Source organism: Pipistrellus kuhlii, unplaced genomic scaffold (assembly GCF_014108245.1).
Source record: "Pipistrellus kuhlii isolate mPipKuh1 unplaced genomic scaffold, mPipKuh1.p scaffold_m20_p_19, whole genome shotgun sequence".
Taxonomy (NCBI): domain Eukaryota; kingdom Metazoa; phylum Chordata; class Mammalia; order Chiroptera; family Vespertilionidae; genus Pipistrellus; species Pipistrellus kuhlii.
Window position 1 is genome coordinate 5,262,756 of NW_023425504.1, and position 17,828 is coordinate 5,280,583.

At 36.1% G+C, this 17,828-nt stretch overlaps 1 protein-coding gene across 4 annotated transcripts in view; it reads left to right on the forward strand.

Annotated features, from left to right (window-relative positions):
• ATP11C (ATPase phospholipid transporting 11C) overlaps positions 1 to 17,828 on the forward strand; it is a 186,212-nt gene that overhangs the window by 117,361 nt on the left and 51,023 nt on the right. For all 4 annotated transcript variants that reach the window (XM_036443269.2, XM_045583476.1, XM_045583475.1 and 1 more), the window contains 11 exons: positions 2,196 to 2,246; positions 3,141 to 3,205; positions 3,527 to 3,608; positions 5,014 to 5,164; positions 5,754 to 5,951; positions 10,823 to 10,984; positions 11,651 to 11,802; positions 12,658 to 12,729; positions 14,791 to 14,864; positions 16,792 to 16,895; positions 17,317 to 17,498. In XM_036443269.2, the coding sequence (XP_036299162.1) occupies positions 2,196 to 2,246; positions 3,141 to 3,205; positions 3,527 to 3,608; positions 5,014 to 5,164; positions 5,754 to 5,951; positions 10,823 to 10,984; positions 11,651 to 11,802; positions 12,658 to 12,729; positions 14,791 to 14,864; positions 16,792 to 16,895; positions 17,317 to 17,498 (1,293 nt within the window). The remainder of the gene's footprint in view (positions 1 to 2,195; positions 2,247 to 3,140; positions 3,206 to 3,526; positions 3,609 to 5,013; positions 5,165 to 5,753; positions 5,952 to 10,822; positions 10,985 to 11,650; positions 11,803 to 12,657; positions 12,730 to 14,790; positions 14,865 to 16,791; positions 16,896 to 17,316; positions 17,499 to 17,828) is intronic.

The window sequence follows — 17,828 nt, forward strand, 5'->3', positions numbered from 1 at the left end:
GCCTCTTTCATTTGTGTTTTTATGAGCTGTTCCTTCTGACATGGAAATGAATCATTTCAGCCTTGTTCACTACCAGCCCAAGATAAAATATATGGGCCCAGGCATCTTACTTATGGTTTTTCTTTTATTTTTGTTATTTGTAAACATGACTGTCCATCAAATTTTAAGATGATTTTATCCTGTAAAGCCGGTCTGCCAAACTTACTCATTAACCAGAGTTAACTAAAACAAAAATAAACCACTTCATTTGTTTTCCAATATCAAAGAGAGAAGAGGTATGGAGTCATGCTATTCTATCATTAGAACTGCATATTGTGAATAGGCTGTTTTTTGTCCACAGTAAACAGATAAATGGAAGAAGTAGTAAAATGGTGTAATGTCCTATATTTTATTATACTTAGGCTTTCTGGAGTACTTTTGCTTATTAACAGTGGAATGTCAGAAATTTGGAATTTGATTTTTAAGATTGGTCAGTTTGGCCCTGGCTGGTTTGGCTCAGTGGATGGAGCCAAGTTCGTGTCCCAGGATAGTGTCCCAGGTTCAATCCTGGTCAAGGGCATGTCCTAGTTAGTACCTTGGTTACAGGCACATCCTCAGTGAGGGGTGTTCAGGAGGCAGCTGATCTATGTTTCTCTCTCATCGATATTTCTAACTCTCTATCCCCCTCCCTTCCTCTCTGTAAAAAAATCAATTATATATATAATATAATATATATATATATATATTTTAAGATTGGTCAGTTTGGCTTATTAGAGCATGGTGACAATGAAGGTAGGGTAACAAGTTTTATTTCCAAGTTGGCCAATTAATTTCATTCTATTACAGATGGCATCCATTACCTATTCCAGCCATCTTGTGAATGAGTTCTGTTGGTCATAATGGGTCAGATGATTGGTGGTGGGAAAACAAAGTAGCCATCCTACTACAACAACAATGTCTCTCCCTCTTTCCCACCAGTCCTTCTTTCCTCTTTCCCTTCTGTATCCATGCTGATATTAAGAACTAGGACCACAAATCAAAATAGCTATTCCCTGCCTTAGCTCACAGTTTGCAAAAGAGATAAAACAGTAATTCTAGGCTTATAGTACAGTGAAATAATAGAGATGAATAAAAGGCCCATGGAATCAGAGAAAAGGGGGTGACTGATTATGCTTGAGTTAGAGAATAATATACATCCTTGCATATTTATAGGGCAACTCATAATTTTCAGTTACCTTAAATCTGAAGGAAAATTTTAGATCAGGGAAGTTTATTGCTAATTCTCTAGACTAGATTGAGTGCCCTTGATATGTGACTCCAGAATACCTTGTACTTTCATTCCCCTAGTGGTAATTATTCAATACTTAAATTGCCTGTTTACTTGTCTTAGGGTAAGTAATGTCTTTCTTACGTATTAGTGTATCTCCAGCACCTTGCATAGTACTTGCACAATTAATATATGATGAATGAATTACCAGAGATACATATTTTGGAACACAGTAATAATACATTCCATTTTTCTGGAAAAATATGCAAATTATAAAACATTCACACTTGTTAAGAAGATTACCGTGTACCTAGCCATATTAAGTGATTGGATCAAGCTCAGTAATGAAATCAGCTTCAAGACCAGTTTGGAAATGTCTAAGATGGTAATGAAGTGTTTACTGTCTAAAACTAATGCCATGGTTCTCAAAGGGTTACCAGGCCAGCAGTATCAGCATCACCTGAGAACTAGTTGAAAATGCAAAATATCACCTGAATCATAAACTTGGGGATGGGACCTAGAAATTTGTAGTTTAATAAGCCCTCCAATGATTCTAATGCATGCTAAAGTGAAAGAACTACTGAAATAAATAATGGTTTTAAAAGTTGTATTAACACCAGAAATCTTTCTTCACATGAATCTATAATAGAAGCCAATTATTTTTATAATGTATAAATAAGACTGGTGTTATGTGCATGTACAATGCTAAGAAGATCTTGAAAACCAATTTAGTATATTTGTTTACATTCTTATAATAATATTATTTTAAGAATTAGATTAAAATGTTATCTTTATTGTTAATTTCATAATTTTTTTTCAGAAATATAGTAGACATTCATAGTTCAAAGTCTCTTCTCTTTTGCATTATTTGTATTTTGATCCATTTCTAATTTTTGTGGTATATAGATTTTGCCTATATGTAAAAAACTCATTTGCTATTCTTTTGCAGGTTTGTTGGGCGAATCAGTATCTATAGTAATACTCTTGAGGCTGTTGCGAGGTTAGTTTGCTATTCCTTTAAACTGTCCTTCGAGGGGGATTAAAATGCCAAATATTTTTTTATAAAGAGAAGTTAAGTGAATCAATCTGGAGTAACTAGCCAGTATCCCACTAATGGGTCTTAAGTAACCAACCTTGTAATTGGTAGTAGCTCTTGTGTTATAGGGTCTTTGAGTTGTGTGTGTCCTGGGCAGAGGGATAGTATTGGAAATGATGCTGAAGGTTTCCAGAATTGAAGAGCTCCAGACACTTTGATATTCCGAAATCTCTTCTAGACACTATATTTATTGTAATAGGTTGTTCAGTGGCAGAGAGTATTGGAAATATACCTGGAGAACAGTGAGTGATTTAAAGGAATGTCATTGAAGATATAGGCAGTGTATAAAATCCTGGGAAAATTACCTGGAATGCTAATTATTTTTAATGCAGTACCTCAACTTTTCTAGTTGGCCTTTTAACCATACTCAAAAGGAAGTAAAAGAAACGCCCAGTGCCCAAAGATCCCCCTCCCAAAGGCGGGTTTACTCTCCTCTCTATAAATATGTCAGTGTGTCTTTCCCACCTTGGTGTTTTATCTGTTACCTTCTCTTTCTGTCTGCTGCTTTGTCCTGTTCTTGTCTTGCTGTCAATGACTCATAATCCTTTTATTTCTCTATGCATCCCTTTATCTCTCTGTGTTGCTGGCTACTCCTGTCCTGTGCTGTTAACTGTGTTGTGCCCTGCAGTAACTTTTAGAGGAAGGGTCTTTCAGCTTGTCCTGGGGAGTAAACATGTGATATAATTAGACAGGTATATTCTGAACCCAAGACATAGACGTATGGGCAAAATATGTCCCCAAAGTTGATGATGCTATTTATTGGACTGTTTGGATAAGCGGTGTTCATCTTTTATTTAGGTCTTTGGGACCTGAAAATCTCTTGTTGAAAGGAGCTACACTGAAAAATACCAAGAAGATATATGGTGAGCAATTTTTAAGACATACCTACTAGAAATATGCTTTATAAGCCTGTCCATAAATAGTGCTTGTTAAATTTTAACATCAGATAACTGTCATTTAATCTAAGCCTGTTTTTAAGTGTTAGGAATTTATGAGATGGTAAACTAATGTGAAATATAAATAAATTAACAGAATTAAAATTACGCTATCTAGGATATATCAACTGGTGAATAGAAGAGAGTTTAAAATTTCTGCTTTTATAGGATGAAAAAAAAAATCAATAGATCCAGTTGGATGAAGAGTTAGTTGTAACTTAGTCTTCATTTTATCCTGTTATTCCTTAGGAGTTGCTGTTTACACTGGGATGGAAACCAAAATGGCTTTGAACTACCAAGGGAAATCTCAGAAACGTTCTGCTGTTGAAAAGTTAGTATGCACTGCTGTTTCTTTAGTTGTTATAGAACTGAAATAGTTACTTCTCAGTAATTCCAATAAGAACCATAATGAAAAACAACATTGCAGCTACCATTTTGAGTATTTTTTATGCCCCAGAAACTGCTTAATGATTTGTATTTCTGACTAGAGGCCCGATGCACGAAAATTCGTGCAAGAATGGGTTTGCCTTCCCCTGGCTGCCTACAATACCTTCACTCTGGCTGGAGCTGCCTTTCTGCCTTCCCATGCTGCCTAGAGGCCCGGAGCAGCTGGGGTGATGTGGGATGCAAGCGTCCCACCCCTGGCTACTCAGTGCCTGCATATGCAAATTAACCATCATTTTTGTTTGGTTAATTTGTATACTCACTCCTAATTGCCTGGTGGGTATTGCGAAGGTACGGTCAATTAGCATGTTACTCTTTTATTTATTTATTTTTAAAGAAAAATATTTTTCATTGTTTTAGAAAGTAAATTAATTGTTTAAAATATTACAGATATTAGTACATATATCTCCCTTTTTCCCCCCATTGACCTTCCCCTGGCCTACCCTACCCCCTGTCACATGCCCTCATTCCACCCCCACAGTGTCTTGTGTCCATTGGTTAGGATTAGGGTGTAGATTTGGTGTAATCCTCTAAGCAGCAGCATGGAGTAATTCCTGTTAGCCTGTTCACTTTACAGTTGAAGAAATAATCTCAGAGATAAGTGACTTACCTAAGCTCACATAGCTATTCAAGGCAGATTTTGGTTTAAATATAAATTTCCTTTGCTTCTAGATAATGGTTTGGGGTCCTATTGTTGCTATATGTAAGAAAATTCTACAACATACAATAGATCTTAGTCTCCATGCAAATGTTGAAATGGTACGTTTAAGCCATTTGCCACTGACATGGACCTAGCTATTGTTGGCATGGATATACAGTATATCAGTGACACTCTCTTCATAGCTCTACTTTCAGAATAAAAGAGTCTGCATTAAGCTTGAGGATTTCACATTTGCTTTCCCACACTCTACCCCAAATCTTTAGGATTAGGGGAAATAGAGACAATCTACTCCTTCTATAAGGTAATGTGTTTGCACCATTACCAATTAATAGGTAATATTGTGTTTGTGTTTGTGTGTCCTGTCACTTACTTTAAAGATCCTTATTAAAGGTGTGTTAAGCTCCATTGCACTTTGGGGAGCATTGGTGACAAGTCAGGACTGGCTTTTCTATTTTACCACTTCAGAGTAACACTTCAGCAGTGATAATCAAGGTTCATTAATACATACAGGCCTGTGCTGTAGTAACACATCATATGCAGGAGAAGCTTTAGAAGACTGGATAATTTAAGTTATACCTGGTTGGTATCTTAAGTAATTAGATGGTTTTTCAATCCATGTCTTATTTTTCAGGTCCATTAATCTCTTCTTGATTGTATATTTATCTATCTTACTGACCAAAGCTGCAACATGCACTATTCTAAAGTATGTTTGGCAAAATATTCCATATAATGATGAACCTTGGTATAACCAAAAGACCCAGAAGGAGCGGGATACTTTGAAGGTAATTTGTTTTATGCTAAATTTTTTAACTAGCACCTTGTTATCACACCACCCTTGATTCAAATGCTGCTCACATTAATGATGCCTTTTGTTGGTTTCTGGGTTCCCTCTTGGTTGTATGGTAACCCTAAGCCATTACATGGTTTAAAAGTTTTAGAGTTTTGTTTTATTTTAATTTGGGCTTCTATGCTTGTTTTTAGCTCTTAAGAGTTTTAAACGATTGGGCAAGAAGCTGGCATATAAATATAGTATGAGCTTATGATATATCATGCAAGGAGCATAATAAATGCCTACATAGAAACTTTGATTCTATATTCCTAGCTTTGGGTAAGAGGAGCACACAACATAAGGAAGTGAAGAAGTATGGAGTCAAAAGATACATTCACTGTAGAATAACGACACAATTGAGGGTGTTTTTACATACTGTGATAATAAGTTTGACCAATGATATAGTGTCTTTGGGAAGTTTTTTCAGTGTAGCCAGACAGTCCTTTCAGCATCAAAATAAAAAGAAACTCAACTAGTTCTTTATATTACAGTGGTTAATGGAAGTACATTTAATTAGCATGAACTTTTTTTTGTTGTTTCAGGTTTTGAAAATGTTCACCGATTTTCTATCATTTATGGTTCTGTTCAACTTTATCATTCCTGTCTCCATGTATGTCACAGTAGAAATGCAGAAATTCTTGGGCTCCTTCTTTATTTCATGGGATAAGGACTTTTATGATGAAGAAATTAATGAAGGAGCCCTGGTTAACACATCAGACCTTAATGAAGAACTTGGTCAGGTTAGAACTTATTTTTACTTAAAATATGTTTTCTTGTAGTCTGGATTACCAATGTATATGACCATGTCATGTTTGGGAAAAGAATCAAGATAGAAAATGTATACAGATATACCTTGAAGGCAAGAAATGTTTCCATAGCTATCGCATCAATTATTTTGCTGGCATTTTGGAGAAAGATCCCAATATGTATTGAATTTGAATGTTACAGAAATCTCTTTAAAACTTGTTGTTACATTATGGATTATTGCTTTGGAATAGGAAACATGTGGTCTTTACCACCAACTATAACTATTTGGGAATATAATATGAGTTAGCAAATAAAAGTATTTTGTAAATGCATTTTGTTCCATAAACTAGATTGACCAGAGTTGTCCTGTTGATATTTTCTTAGAATATTTCTGGTCAGATGGTTATAGACCTAAAAAGCAGTTGTTTATTCCAGTTCAAATTTTTGAATGAAGGGAAAATGTTTTTTGCTCTATATATCAATGTAGCTCAAACTTTGACCTTGTTTCTAACTCAAGTGCATTTGTTTTCCAATACAATGCAATCTAGCTGAAATTCTTCAAGTTGTGACTTCCTAGGGGCTGTTCTTATTAGTATTAAGAGAGTTTTTCTCTTTGTCTGAATTTACTGTGTGTTGTGTAATTTTCACAAACTGAGGAAATTTTTTTGGCTTCATTTAATTCTCATTTAGAATGTCAGGGATGTGGAAATGTCATTTCTGTGACTGAGAAATGCAAATTCAGTTAATGGAACTGTGTGGGTGAAACAGGTTCTCAGTCTTGTTTTGAATGGTGCTAATTTGCATCTACAACTCTAAACTCTTTTAATGAATTTAGTACTACTCCACCCATCCCCCATCTCTTATTTCCATTGTTTACACAACCTTCACCTAAATCAAAGTTCCCTGTTGACATCTACAAACACAAGGTTGAAAGAACTCTCCAGATTTTGTTGAAACCTGACTTTGGGATTCCAGGATCCCAAACCATGGAATCTGCAACCCACAGTGATACTTAGTCACCAAGGATACAACAAGAAATAAATGAATGAATACTTTTCCCTTAGATATTGCTCCCAAAAAATTCTTTTGTGAGTTCAGCTGGGACAGCTGACGAGGCCTTTTTAAACTAGAATTTTTCATTCAGGTATAGAACTATATGAGTAAGAACTACTTTAGTCCCTATAAAAGACATAAAGTTGTAGCATTTTTACATGAAAAAAAAAAATTAAGTTATGAAAATTAAGCCACCTCTGCTGAATTTTTCCCTGACAGGTGATTTAGTTGAGTAGTTCCAGTTCGTGGCTGTGTATAATAGTTTAACCTACCCAAAGATGAACTTGGCTAGCTAGCCCTAGGCTACTACAAATAAAGCAGTCAACTTTCCACATGTGATACCAGAGACAGGCAAGATATCCAGGCCATGTTCCAATTGATAAGACTCTTAGGTCTTTCATATGTGCACCTCAACAGATTTTATGTTACCTATGGGAATGTAATACTTATCATTTAGACTGAATTCACATTGCAGAAAGTAAAGTGGGGATTTGGGGAATGATCTGGTAAATTTGATAAGTGAAAAGAAACTAGAGTCATCCACATTTCATTCACTACTTCTTTCTCCAACCAAAACCTGCTTTTCTGGGTGTGATTGTCATTTAGTTAATATAGCCAGTCCATCACCTCAATTTATACAGAGAAAAACCAACTTGCCATCATTGTCAGGTTATATATGTAGAAACTACCCAAATGAAAATGCAAATAAGTCTTGAAATAGCTTCTTAGGTCATTTAGCTTTCAATGCAATGTACACCCAAAATGAAATTTAACCAGTTTCCTCTTTGATGAGTCATAATTTAAGATATATAGGGCTTTTATGTTGCTAAAAGCAATGTCAATTAGTTCTCATCAATGTCATTGTAAACACTTAACAATTCTTTTAAAATGACCTACATGGTATTTTTTAAAATGGAAAGATATGTTTAAGGCAGTGTTTGACTTGAGAAACAAAAAGTAGACTGCTCACTCAGTTCAGTTGGAAATGGATGAGGTCTTTTGATTAGACATTAATCTTTTAGACAATCAAATGGTTTCAAACTATCTTGAAGAAATAAAACAAAACCAAAGTCTCCTTCTTTCTATCCCCTCCTAGTCTTGTAGCTATGCTTAATGTTGTGTCTGAGTATGTACTCTGATTCCAACAATTTAGTTCAGTGGTGTGTATTGAACTTCTCTGTATGTAGGATATATTCTTGGTACTGAGGTTACTATTATAAAGTAAACAAGAAACCCTCAAGTTTTTCACCATTTAGTTGGGAAAATACACATACCAATGTTATGATAATTCAGAAAAATTAGGGAATGAGGGATGATGGAAAGAGTCCAGTACTGTGTAATTATGTTCAAGTTAACAGCAATGGCAATCAACATCTATATAACATATCATAGTTTATAAACATAGTTATTGCTGAGCTTTATTTTGTAATTTTTACAGCCTTGTGCAGAATATTTAGTTATTTATGGTTCCTATATAAAGTTCAAAGAGATTAAGAGATTTTTACCCAAGGTCACAAAGTTATAGTAGGTGCTGGAGCCAAGACTCCATTCCAAGTGTTCCATTATATTGAATGATGTGAATATTGTTGACCAATTTTGAACTATGAAATATTGTGTGTTCAGCCTTAAGTTCAGGGTTCTTTCTACCTTAGAACACTTATCTCACTTCAGGTCTTTTATCCATAATGTGGTTGGTTTGAGCCTGTTGATAGAGAGGGGCCTTTTCTTATCTGTTTTAAACCACCATTAAAGAGGAAAGAGGAAGAGGCTGTTGTGAGTCAGGCAAGCAGCAGGCTCTCACTCTTTAGCCCTCTCTCTCCCTTAAATATAAGAAATTCTGAGTATATGGCATATATTAGATCAGTGATACTCAAATAGGATTCAGGAACCATCAATGTTAACATCACCGGATAAATTGCTAGAAATTCACATTAACTGACCCTGCCCCAGAGCTACTAAATTAGAAACTTTGGGGATAGAGCCCCTGATCTGAGTTTCAGTGAGTCCTCCAAGTGAGTGTGATACACATTACTGTTTGATAATTAATATATTAGGTTGTGTAGCCATACTACACAACCTATTATATATCAGCAAACAATTGCACTTTATATTTTTAAAACTACAACCTTTGACACTCATAAAAGATTTCTTAATGGGTTAATTAATTCCTACAGTAGTCCAGGAGATGCTACAACACAGGACAACCTTTAGGGGGAAATGAAGGTTAATAATTTTGATCAGAAAATAAAGCCCCCTGGATTTTCATTTAACTAGAAAAACTCTAACAACACAGAAACAATACCATCTGGATTAATTTAAAGAGAAAATTCAAATTTGGCCAGCTAAGAGGACAAAAAGGAAAATTACATGCTGCTACTGTGAAAAGCTTTGAAAAATAGAGAGCAACTGTTGTTGGAGTTCATTTCTTCCTGCCTTACATAATAGAAACCTTAATCTTGTGCTTATTGATTGTTCCTGTCAGACCATAATTTTAAATTTTTAAGCATAAGTTGCCAAAAGGAGATAAAATTGTGGGTTTCCAAAAGCCAGATGTTACAAATAGAAGATAAAATCTGAGATAAAATGGAAATGCTCAATATGGCTTATTTAAGGTGGAAAATTTACTTCATAGATTATTTTTTCCATAATTTATGAAATTATGGGAGAAACCAAGATGGTGGCATAAGGTATATACCTATACGTGCTGCCTCTCACGACTACACCAAAACTACAACCTAAAGGACAAAACGCTATCACCCAGAACCACGGGAAAGCTGGCTGAGTAGTAGTTTTACAACTAGAAGGAAAGAAAAAAGGGCATTGAGACTGGGTAGGAGATGCAGAGGCGTAGAAAAGCAGAGGTACAAAGGATTTCAAACTGGGCTGGCAACTTGGTGTGCTGTTTTTTTTTTTATCAAGAGGGAGATACAAGCTCCCTATTCCTCTGAACTCCAACTTCTGGTGAGACTCTGGGGACCCAGACTCCTACAGGGAGAAACTGGACTGTCTGGCATCGGGTCAGAAAGCAAGGGTGCCTTTCTCACAGAGGTGCTTGCAGGAATCATTGTTACTACATGGGGGTGCGGGACACGGTGACGGTGACGTGGAGACTGGCAGCCATCGCTGTTTGGTCCGCCCTGGTGACTCCCTGAGACTCCGCCCTTCCCAATTTAAAACCCCATTCAAGCTGTGCAAACAGGTTTTCCATACGAATGGCCTGTCCTCTCACAGCCTAACTTAACAAACTGCTGCTGGGTCAGAGAGCTCCAAAACTTCCAACTCCTAAACAAAGAGGAGAAATCTGCAGATTTCCTGCAGCTCCTGCTGGGTGGCCTCAGACAGTGGTTGATTTTGCACCTCCTTGGAGAACTAAGAGCCAGTGTACCTAGTGGTCAGTGTGAGACGATATCAGATTGCAACTGGGGTACTTGCTCTTGACCAGGACTTTAACCCGCAGCCCTGAGAGGGACGGGTCAATGCTCTAACCACTGAGAAAACTTCAGGGCTCTTACGTAACTTCTTTGCATAAAAAAGACTAGGTGTTAAATTGAAGAGTTCTTACTTTGATAAAATAGCCACATTCTTCCTTCCTATTAATCTTCTATATTGTAGAAATATGATAGTGTTTCAGTGTCTTAAAAATACTCTTGTTTCTCATTCATTTGATAATGTTGCTTCTATAATTACCTTACATCTGACAAGAAGTCTTAGAAAAGATATTTTCTAAGCGTGAGAAAATTGCACTGCCTTACACCCAACAAAAAATCACACTGAACAAAGTTAAAATATATGTTTGTGTCCTTATTTTTAGGTGGACTATGTATTTACAGATAAAACTGGAACACTCACTGAAAACAGCATGGAATTCATTGAATGCTGCATAGATGGGCACAAATATAAAGGTGTAACTCAGGAAACTGATGGACTCTCTCAAACTGATGGACCCTTAACATATTTTGATAAAGCAGATAAGGTAGCATTTTCTGCATTGCCATTTTACTTTGAGAAATCAATATATGTATGCATGTGTTAACCCTACATAGTAAAAGTGAATTTTAGCTTATGGCAGACTTTTGAATAACCATTTGTTTCTTCTCTCATTTCACCTTGTTTTACTAACGCCTCTAGAATATGTAAATAAGTAGAAAGAATTATGGGAAATTGCATTGGGTAAAATTGCACTTCCCTGTCTGTGTGATCATAAATATTTTGTGCTCTGTCTTTAAGATATGAGCTCTTCCGAGAACGATATCCATTCAAATCATTCTAGTCCCTGGAGTATCTAAGCATTAAATGAACCAGAGTTTCTCTGCACCTGAGCTATTGCCAGATTGTGAATTAGATACTGAATGAACTCTTTTAGGCAAGAAAAAGTCACCGCTTGGGTATTAGGTAGCACTACACTAACCTGAATGAGTTAACACAGCTTCTATGGTATGTTAGCTGAGAATCAGGAATGCTGTTAGGAACTAGGAAGATAGCTTAGTTGAGTATTAAAAATTTATAAATTTCTGCTCACTCAGTCTGCTGGAGGTTATAATTTTCTCTCACATTAATATTTTATCTCTGTTCATGGACTAGTTACCAAGTGATCAGTGTGAAAATCATATAGTCATTTTTTATTGTTACTGTTTAACAGAATCGAGAAGAGCTCTTTCTGCGTGCCTTGTGTTTATGCCATACAGTAGAAATTAAAGTAAATGATGCTGTTGATGGAGCTACAGAATCAGCTGAATTAACCTATGTGGCCTCTTCACCAGATGAAATAGCTTTGGTGAAAGGAGCTAAAAAGTAAGCACATGAATGCATTCTACAGGTCTGCTCTAGAGTGTCATACCTATAGTTAATTTAACAATATAGTATTTTAGTATCACAGGTGTTTGCATGTGTCCAAACTCATCAAATTGCATACATTAAGTATGTGGAGTTCTACATATATCAGTTATACCTCAATAAAGATGTTTTAAAACCCTGAGATAAGTTGTTGAAAAATACATTAGCATTTTTGAAGAGTGAAAAAAAAAAGAAGCACTTCCTATACTTTTCTTGAGAAAGTGAAATCACAGGACAGGAGTTATTTTTCCCCCCCTCTGTTTGCTTCAGTAACCTTATCTTATAAAAATACATACTATTCTTTAGTAAAAAGTCAGACTCCTTAATCTGAAGGTTCAGGAAAAATTTCCCAAAACCTAACCAATTAAGAGCAGAAAGAAAATAGTAATGCATAGGTGTAACTTGTATTACTATTTATGCATACCAGCCAGAAGTCTAAATGTTCATGTTATATTTTGCATATCATAACAATGGCCACTTTTTGTACAACACATTATTTCTGAAGTGCTCCCAGCAATTTTTACATCATTTGGTAAAGATAGTCCCATTTGACACATGAGGGCCAAGATAATTAAGTGACTAAAAGGTCACACAGTGTGTTAGTAACATAATTTAATTTACAAATTGCCTCTTTTTTGGTTACAATATGTGACTGTTCATTGACTTGCTGTGTATTATGTCAGCCAGTAAAGGGAAGATTATATATTGATATCATATAAAAGAGAAGAAAACAATAAAAGATTACAAGTAACCCCAATGGAAATGAATTATTCTTTAGAGATATACAAATGTATTTTTTATTGTGTTTGACAGGTATGGGTTCACATTTTTAGGAACTCAGAATGGCCATATGAGAATAGAGAACCAAAGACAAGAAATAGAAGAGTAAGTAGCACTGTGTATTTATTTGTTTGTCACATCTTAATTCTACAGTCCACCTTAACTGAATCTAGTAAGGGCAGCAAAGGAGTCATCTACAAGTGTAGGACTTTGCTCTCCAGTTCAGAGTTTTATGTAAATGTAGTTCAAGGAGGAGAAAGTAATTTTTTTCATAGAATGGCAGAAAGTGAGATTTGATGTGGAAATGATTCCAGTTTGGTTCACATATGGATCCAGTAGCCTGAATGAGAGTCTGCCTGGACTTTCTGTCAGAAATTAAAATACCATTTCTGGTCTCGAACACATGCTGCAAGAAAAATCAGTGAACATGCATGAAACTTTATTTCCAGAACCCAACCAATAACTCTGGGATTTCAATCATGGCAGCTTTGGTGTTAGAAGCTTTGTCTTGTTCTATCACATGTGTCAAACACAAGGCCCGCGGGCCAAATCCGTCCCGCCAGGCCTTGCAATGTGGCCCGCACCGCGCTGTCATCACTGCACTCCGCTGCGTTTCCATCACAATGACAGTTTATGACTGTTCAGTAAACCATTCGGCCCGCGATTTAGGCTGGATTTTAGATTTTGGCCCCTTCTCTGATTGAGTTCCACACCCCTATAAGATGATCAGGGTTGAGCCTCAGGGCAAATACTCTTAAGGCATCAGTGTTTTTCCCTACAGAGACCTCAAGGAACAAAGCCATTTTAGCATAACAGCATATTTGAATGAGACTCTATGATTAATTTGAATTCCTTTATCTGAAGTTGAAATTTAATTATCTGACTTAAATTCTGGCCCCTAGCATCTCATGAAACTGATCTCATACCCTGTATACATGTAGATGCACCTTTAGGGAGATATGCTTAGAAACCATAGGAAGCCTCTTTGGCCTGACTGCCAAGAACTCAGAGTCATCATCTGTCTAGATTCTAACCAGTTTGCAACCAGAGCCCCCCCATCTTGGCCAAAGCAAAGTGAAATACTACATATTTATGTTATACTCACGCATGAACTCCTCCTTCCCATCAAAATCAAGCTTTGTAATATTTTTAGGCCAGATGCTTGTATCCAAATTGTTTATTTTCAAAAATATATTTTCCTCATGTAAATAATTTTAAAAATAATTAACTCGTGTTTTTAACCTTTTTCATGTTCTCATTTGATTAGTATAGCTCAGCCATTCACACACAGATCTGATCATATCCTTCCATTGTTTAAACCTTTCAGTGGATTTCTATTGCTGTTAGGATAAAATCCCAAATCTCTGGCCCATAATATTCTCATTTCCCAGGCCCTGCTTAGCGTCCTTACTATTTCCTCATCAATTAGATGTCAAGCCTTAGTGAACTACTTTATATTCCCACTGTGGTACATATGTAATCATACTCCTGTGCCTTTGCACATGCTCTTCCCTCTACTCAGAATGCCATGCTACCCTTTCTTCATCATATCACTTCTAGAGAACACAGCTCAGGTACAACTATTTTCAAGAAGCCTTCCTTTGGATGTCTTCATTCTGCATACTCACGTCTCCTCTGTGAGATCCTTTATTACAGGTTTTGGTAGACTGGAAGGTAGTCATCTTATTACCTTACCCTCTGTTTGCCTTATCATATAAGAAGCCCTTTGAGGGAAGGGTCTGAGGGGATACCTATTTATTTTCTAGCACCTAGCACTGTGCCTGACACATATTAGACATTCCATAGATGACTGAAATAATTGTAAAGGTGAGATTATTATTAAATCCCTCCAGATATGGCTCTGTGGGACATCTATATGTCCCTTATTCTATGTAGTCACTCACTCCTTATATTTTAAGTAGTATAATAAGAAGATACAGATACCCCTTACCAACAATGGTGTCCTCTGACAGCATTCTCTAAATGCAGAGACATTTCAAAAACACAGTAAAAATCCCCAGTTGTACCCATAACTAGCACCCCTTACCCAAAGAGAAGAGCTTGGTTCATTAAAGATGTTTAAATATCTTAAGATATTTCTCTTGTGTTTTATTTTTCCCAGTGTGGTGTAGGTATTTTACTTTTCTCATTTTTCTTCTTTTAAAGGTATGAACTTCTTCACACCTTAAACTTTGATTCTGTCCGCCGTCGTATGAGTGTTATTGTGCAGAATCAAGAAGGTATGCATTTTTAATGACTTTTTCTCTTTTCCATTTTAGATTCATATTTAATCAACAATTTTAAGAAAGAAAACATTAAATGGAGTAGTAAATGATTACCTAACGTCACATAAAGCAGTAGCTTCATATAGGCCTTAATGTATTTATATAAGTAAGCCCAAGCATTCAGCTTGTCAAATTGTCATTGGTGGAACCCCTGGTATGACAGTGTTTGCCTTTTCTTGGAAACTGAGCTCTACTCAATTATGATTGTCCAAATAGGAACTGAAAGGGTGACTTTTTTGTTCCAGGTACTGATCAATCACCAATAATGTCTACATGTAGTAGTTCAGTATGATTGTGGGGTTTGCAATTACTAGCTGAAAGTCCTTGAGTGTAGAGTTGCTGGTTATCCCTCCCTGACTTTCCTCAATTCCCATTGGTTTATACTCCCTGGAGACTGGTGAGCTAGAGATAACTAATGGTCAGCCTAATATGAAAGAGCATTCTTATTTTACTTCAGCATTCTGGCCTCTTTGACAGTTAAGAAGCTTGCCCTTTGCTTGCAAGGGAACCAGTAACATCATCCCAGAGTTCCCCCGTATCTTTGGGAGGAGCCATGGTGGTTGGGGTACCTTCTGTTCAAATTCAGCAAGACTCATAAGAATGCTTCATTTGGGGGTTCTCAGAAACCTCTGTATCTATTTATGTTTGTGTATGTGTATATGTCTGTCTCTGGGTGGTTTTTTCAAAATATCCTTGATTAATTTTCTCTCTTTTTAAAAAATATATTTTATTGAGTTTTTTACAGAGAGGAAGAGACAGAGACAGAGTGGTAGAAACATCGATGAGAGAGAAACACCGATCAGCTGCCTCTTGCACACCCCTTACTGGGGATGTGCCCGCAACCAAGGTACATGCCCTTGACCGGGATCGAACCTGGGACCTTTCAGTCCGCAGGCCAACACTCTGTCTACTGAGCCAAACCGGTTTCGGCCTTGATTAATTTTCTAGTAATTTACTTTTTAGTATTAAATTTGTTGCAAATTCCTAAATGTGAGAAAAGGAAGATATAGACAAGACTCTTGAGGGAATGTATAATATCCCACTTTATTCATATTTTTTGGTATGATTGCAAATGAAACTGATTTCAGTATGTTAATGTACCATTTGCTTTGTGACTTTTACACAAATTGGATGTGTGAGAGAAAATGAAAAAAAAAAAGCACATTTGAAATACTTGCTGTTTTTATCTGTGCCCATGCACATATGCATTCTACTGCAAATGGTGAGATATCTAGGGAAGTGGTATGCCAAGGGCCTTAACCTCAGAGCAACACTGTTATTTTTTAACTTGTTGAATTTAGCATTTTGCCTTGTAAGGATGAAGGGTCTTTCTTCATGCTCAACTGTTACTGCTTTCCTGGGTACACGGACTGATATAAAGCTGTAGGTGTGCTACTAAGTACAGTGTATCCTCAATATCTTCTACAAAGCTAGTCTCAAGTTTCTGGTAAAAACTGTCAAGCCACTGTTTTAAAAGTTAATTTATATAGTTAATTTAAAATGATTTTACCTTGTTTGAGATTAAGTTTGGTCCTTGACATCAGTAGATGCCACAGACCATGGCTGACATTTTCAAAGATAATTCAAGTACACTTGACACAGCATAGTCTTTTGTGATTCACTAGAAGGAAGTATATTTTAACAGAAGTGCATGTTGTAAACTCTGAGTTATTACTTGTGTCCATACCAGTCTGAAGAGGTGGTGAATATTGTCCTGACCATGCAAAAGGTCAAGATGTCTCAGTCAATTTTGGTGAGCATTTTAAGACAGGCTCAGGATACATAATAGCTGAGTGGGTATATCCACCCTAATCATTCAGTGTTATTAGTTCCAGTACAAGGCTTAAAATTCTAAGTTGACTATTTTGGTTTTTCATTTTAGGAGGCATACTTCTCTTTTGTAAAGGCGCCGACTCAGCGATTTTTCCCAGGGTGCATAATCATGATATTGAGTCAACCAAAGCCCATGTGGAACGAACTTCAATGGTGAGCCTTCACTCCAACCCCTAAGAAATAGAGAAATGCTGGAAATGGTTTATTTAAATATCTGTTTAAGTGAATTTTAGCTTCTCTTTATGGTCTATTTTTAGATTTGGGGCTTTAGTAATAGTATTTACCATATTTTAATATAAAATATTTTTCTAGAGCAAGTTTCTCTTCAGAATGTGGAGCCTTAAAGACTTTTCAAAAATGCATTATGTTCTGTGGGGGTTTTTTGCCCCCAGAGATATTTTGTTATTTTGAACTTAATTGTATGTTACCTTTTTAGTTGTAATTTTATCTTTTTTTAAAACTAAAAATATATCAGAATTTCTCTTTGTTTGGTAAAGTAAGAGTACTTAAAGAAAATGTGTTTTTCCCCCTTGTTATTATTTGGATAACTATAGATCTCCTACTTTGCTTCTAGGATGGGTATCGGACACTTTGTGTAGCCTTCAAAGAAATTCCTCCAGATGATTATAAAAGAATTGACAGACAGCTTGTAGAGGCAAAAATGGCCTTACACGAGAGAGAAGAAAAATTGGAAATGATTTTTGATGATATTGAGACAAACATGAATTTACTTGGAGCCACTGCAGTGGAAGACAAGTAACTAGAAAATACTGTTCTCATTATTTTAATGACCAGTCATTTGGAGTGGTATCTGTTCATATTAGTAATTTAATCTCAAATTTTGAAATCTTTGATTTTGCTTTGTCTACACACCAGATTTTGAACTATTTATGGGAATGATTATTAAGTTAATTATTTGTAGCTTAGATGAATTAATCTGGCATCTTTAAGGTCTTTTGAGTACTTACTAAGCCATTCATTTAATTATGCAGATACTTATGAAATAGTTTTACTAGGCCGAAACCGGTTTGGCTCAGTGGTAGAGCGTCTGTCTGTGGACTGAGAGGTCCTGGGTTCGATTCCAGT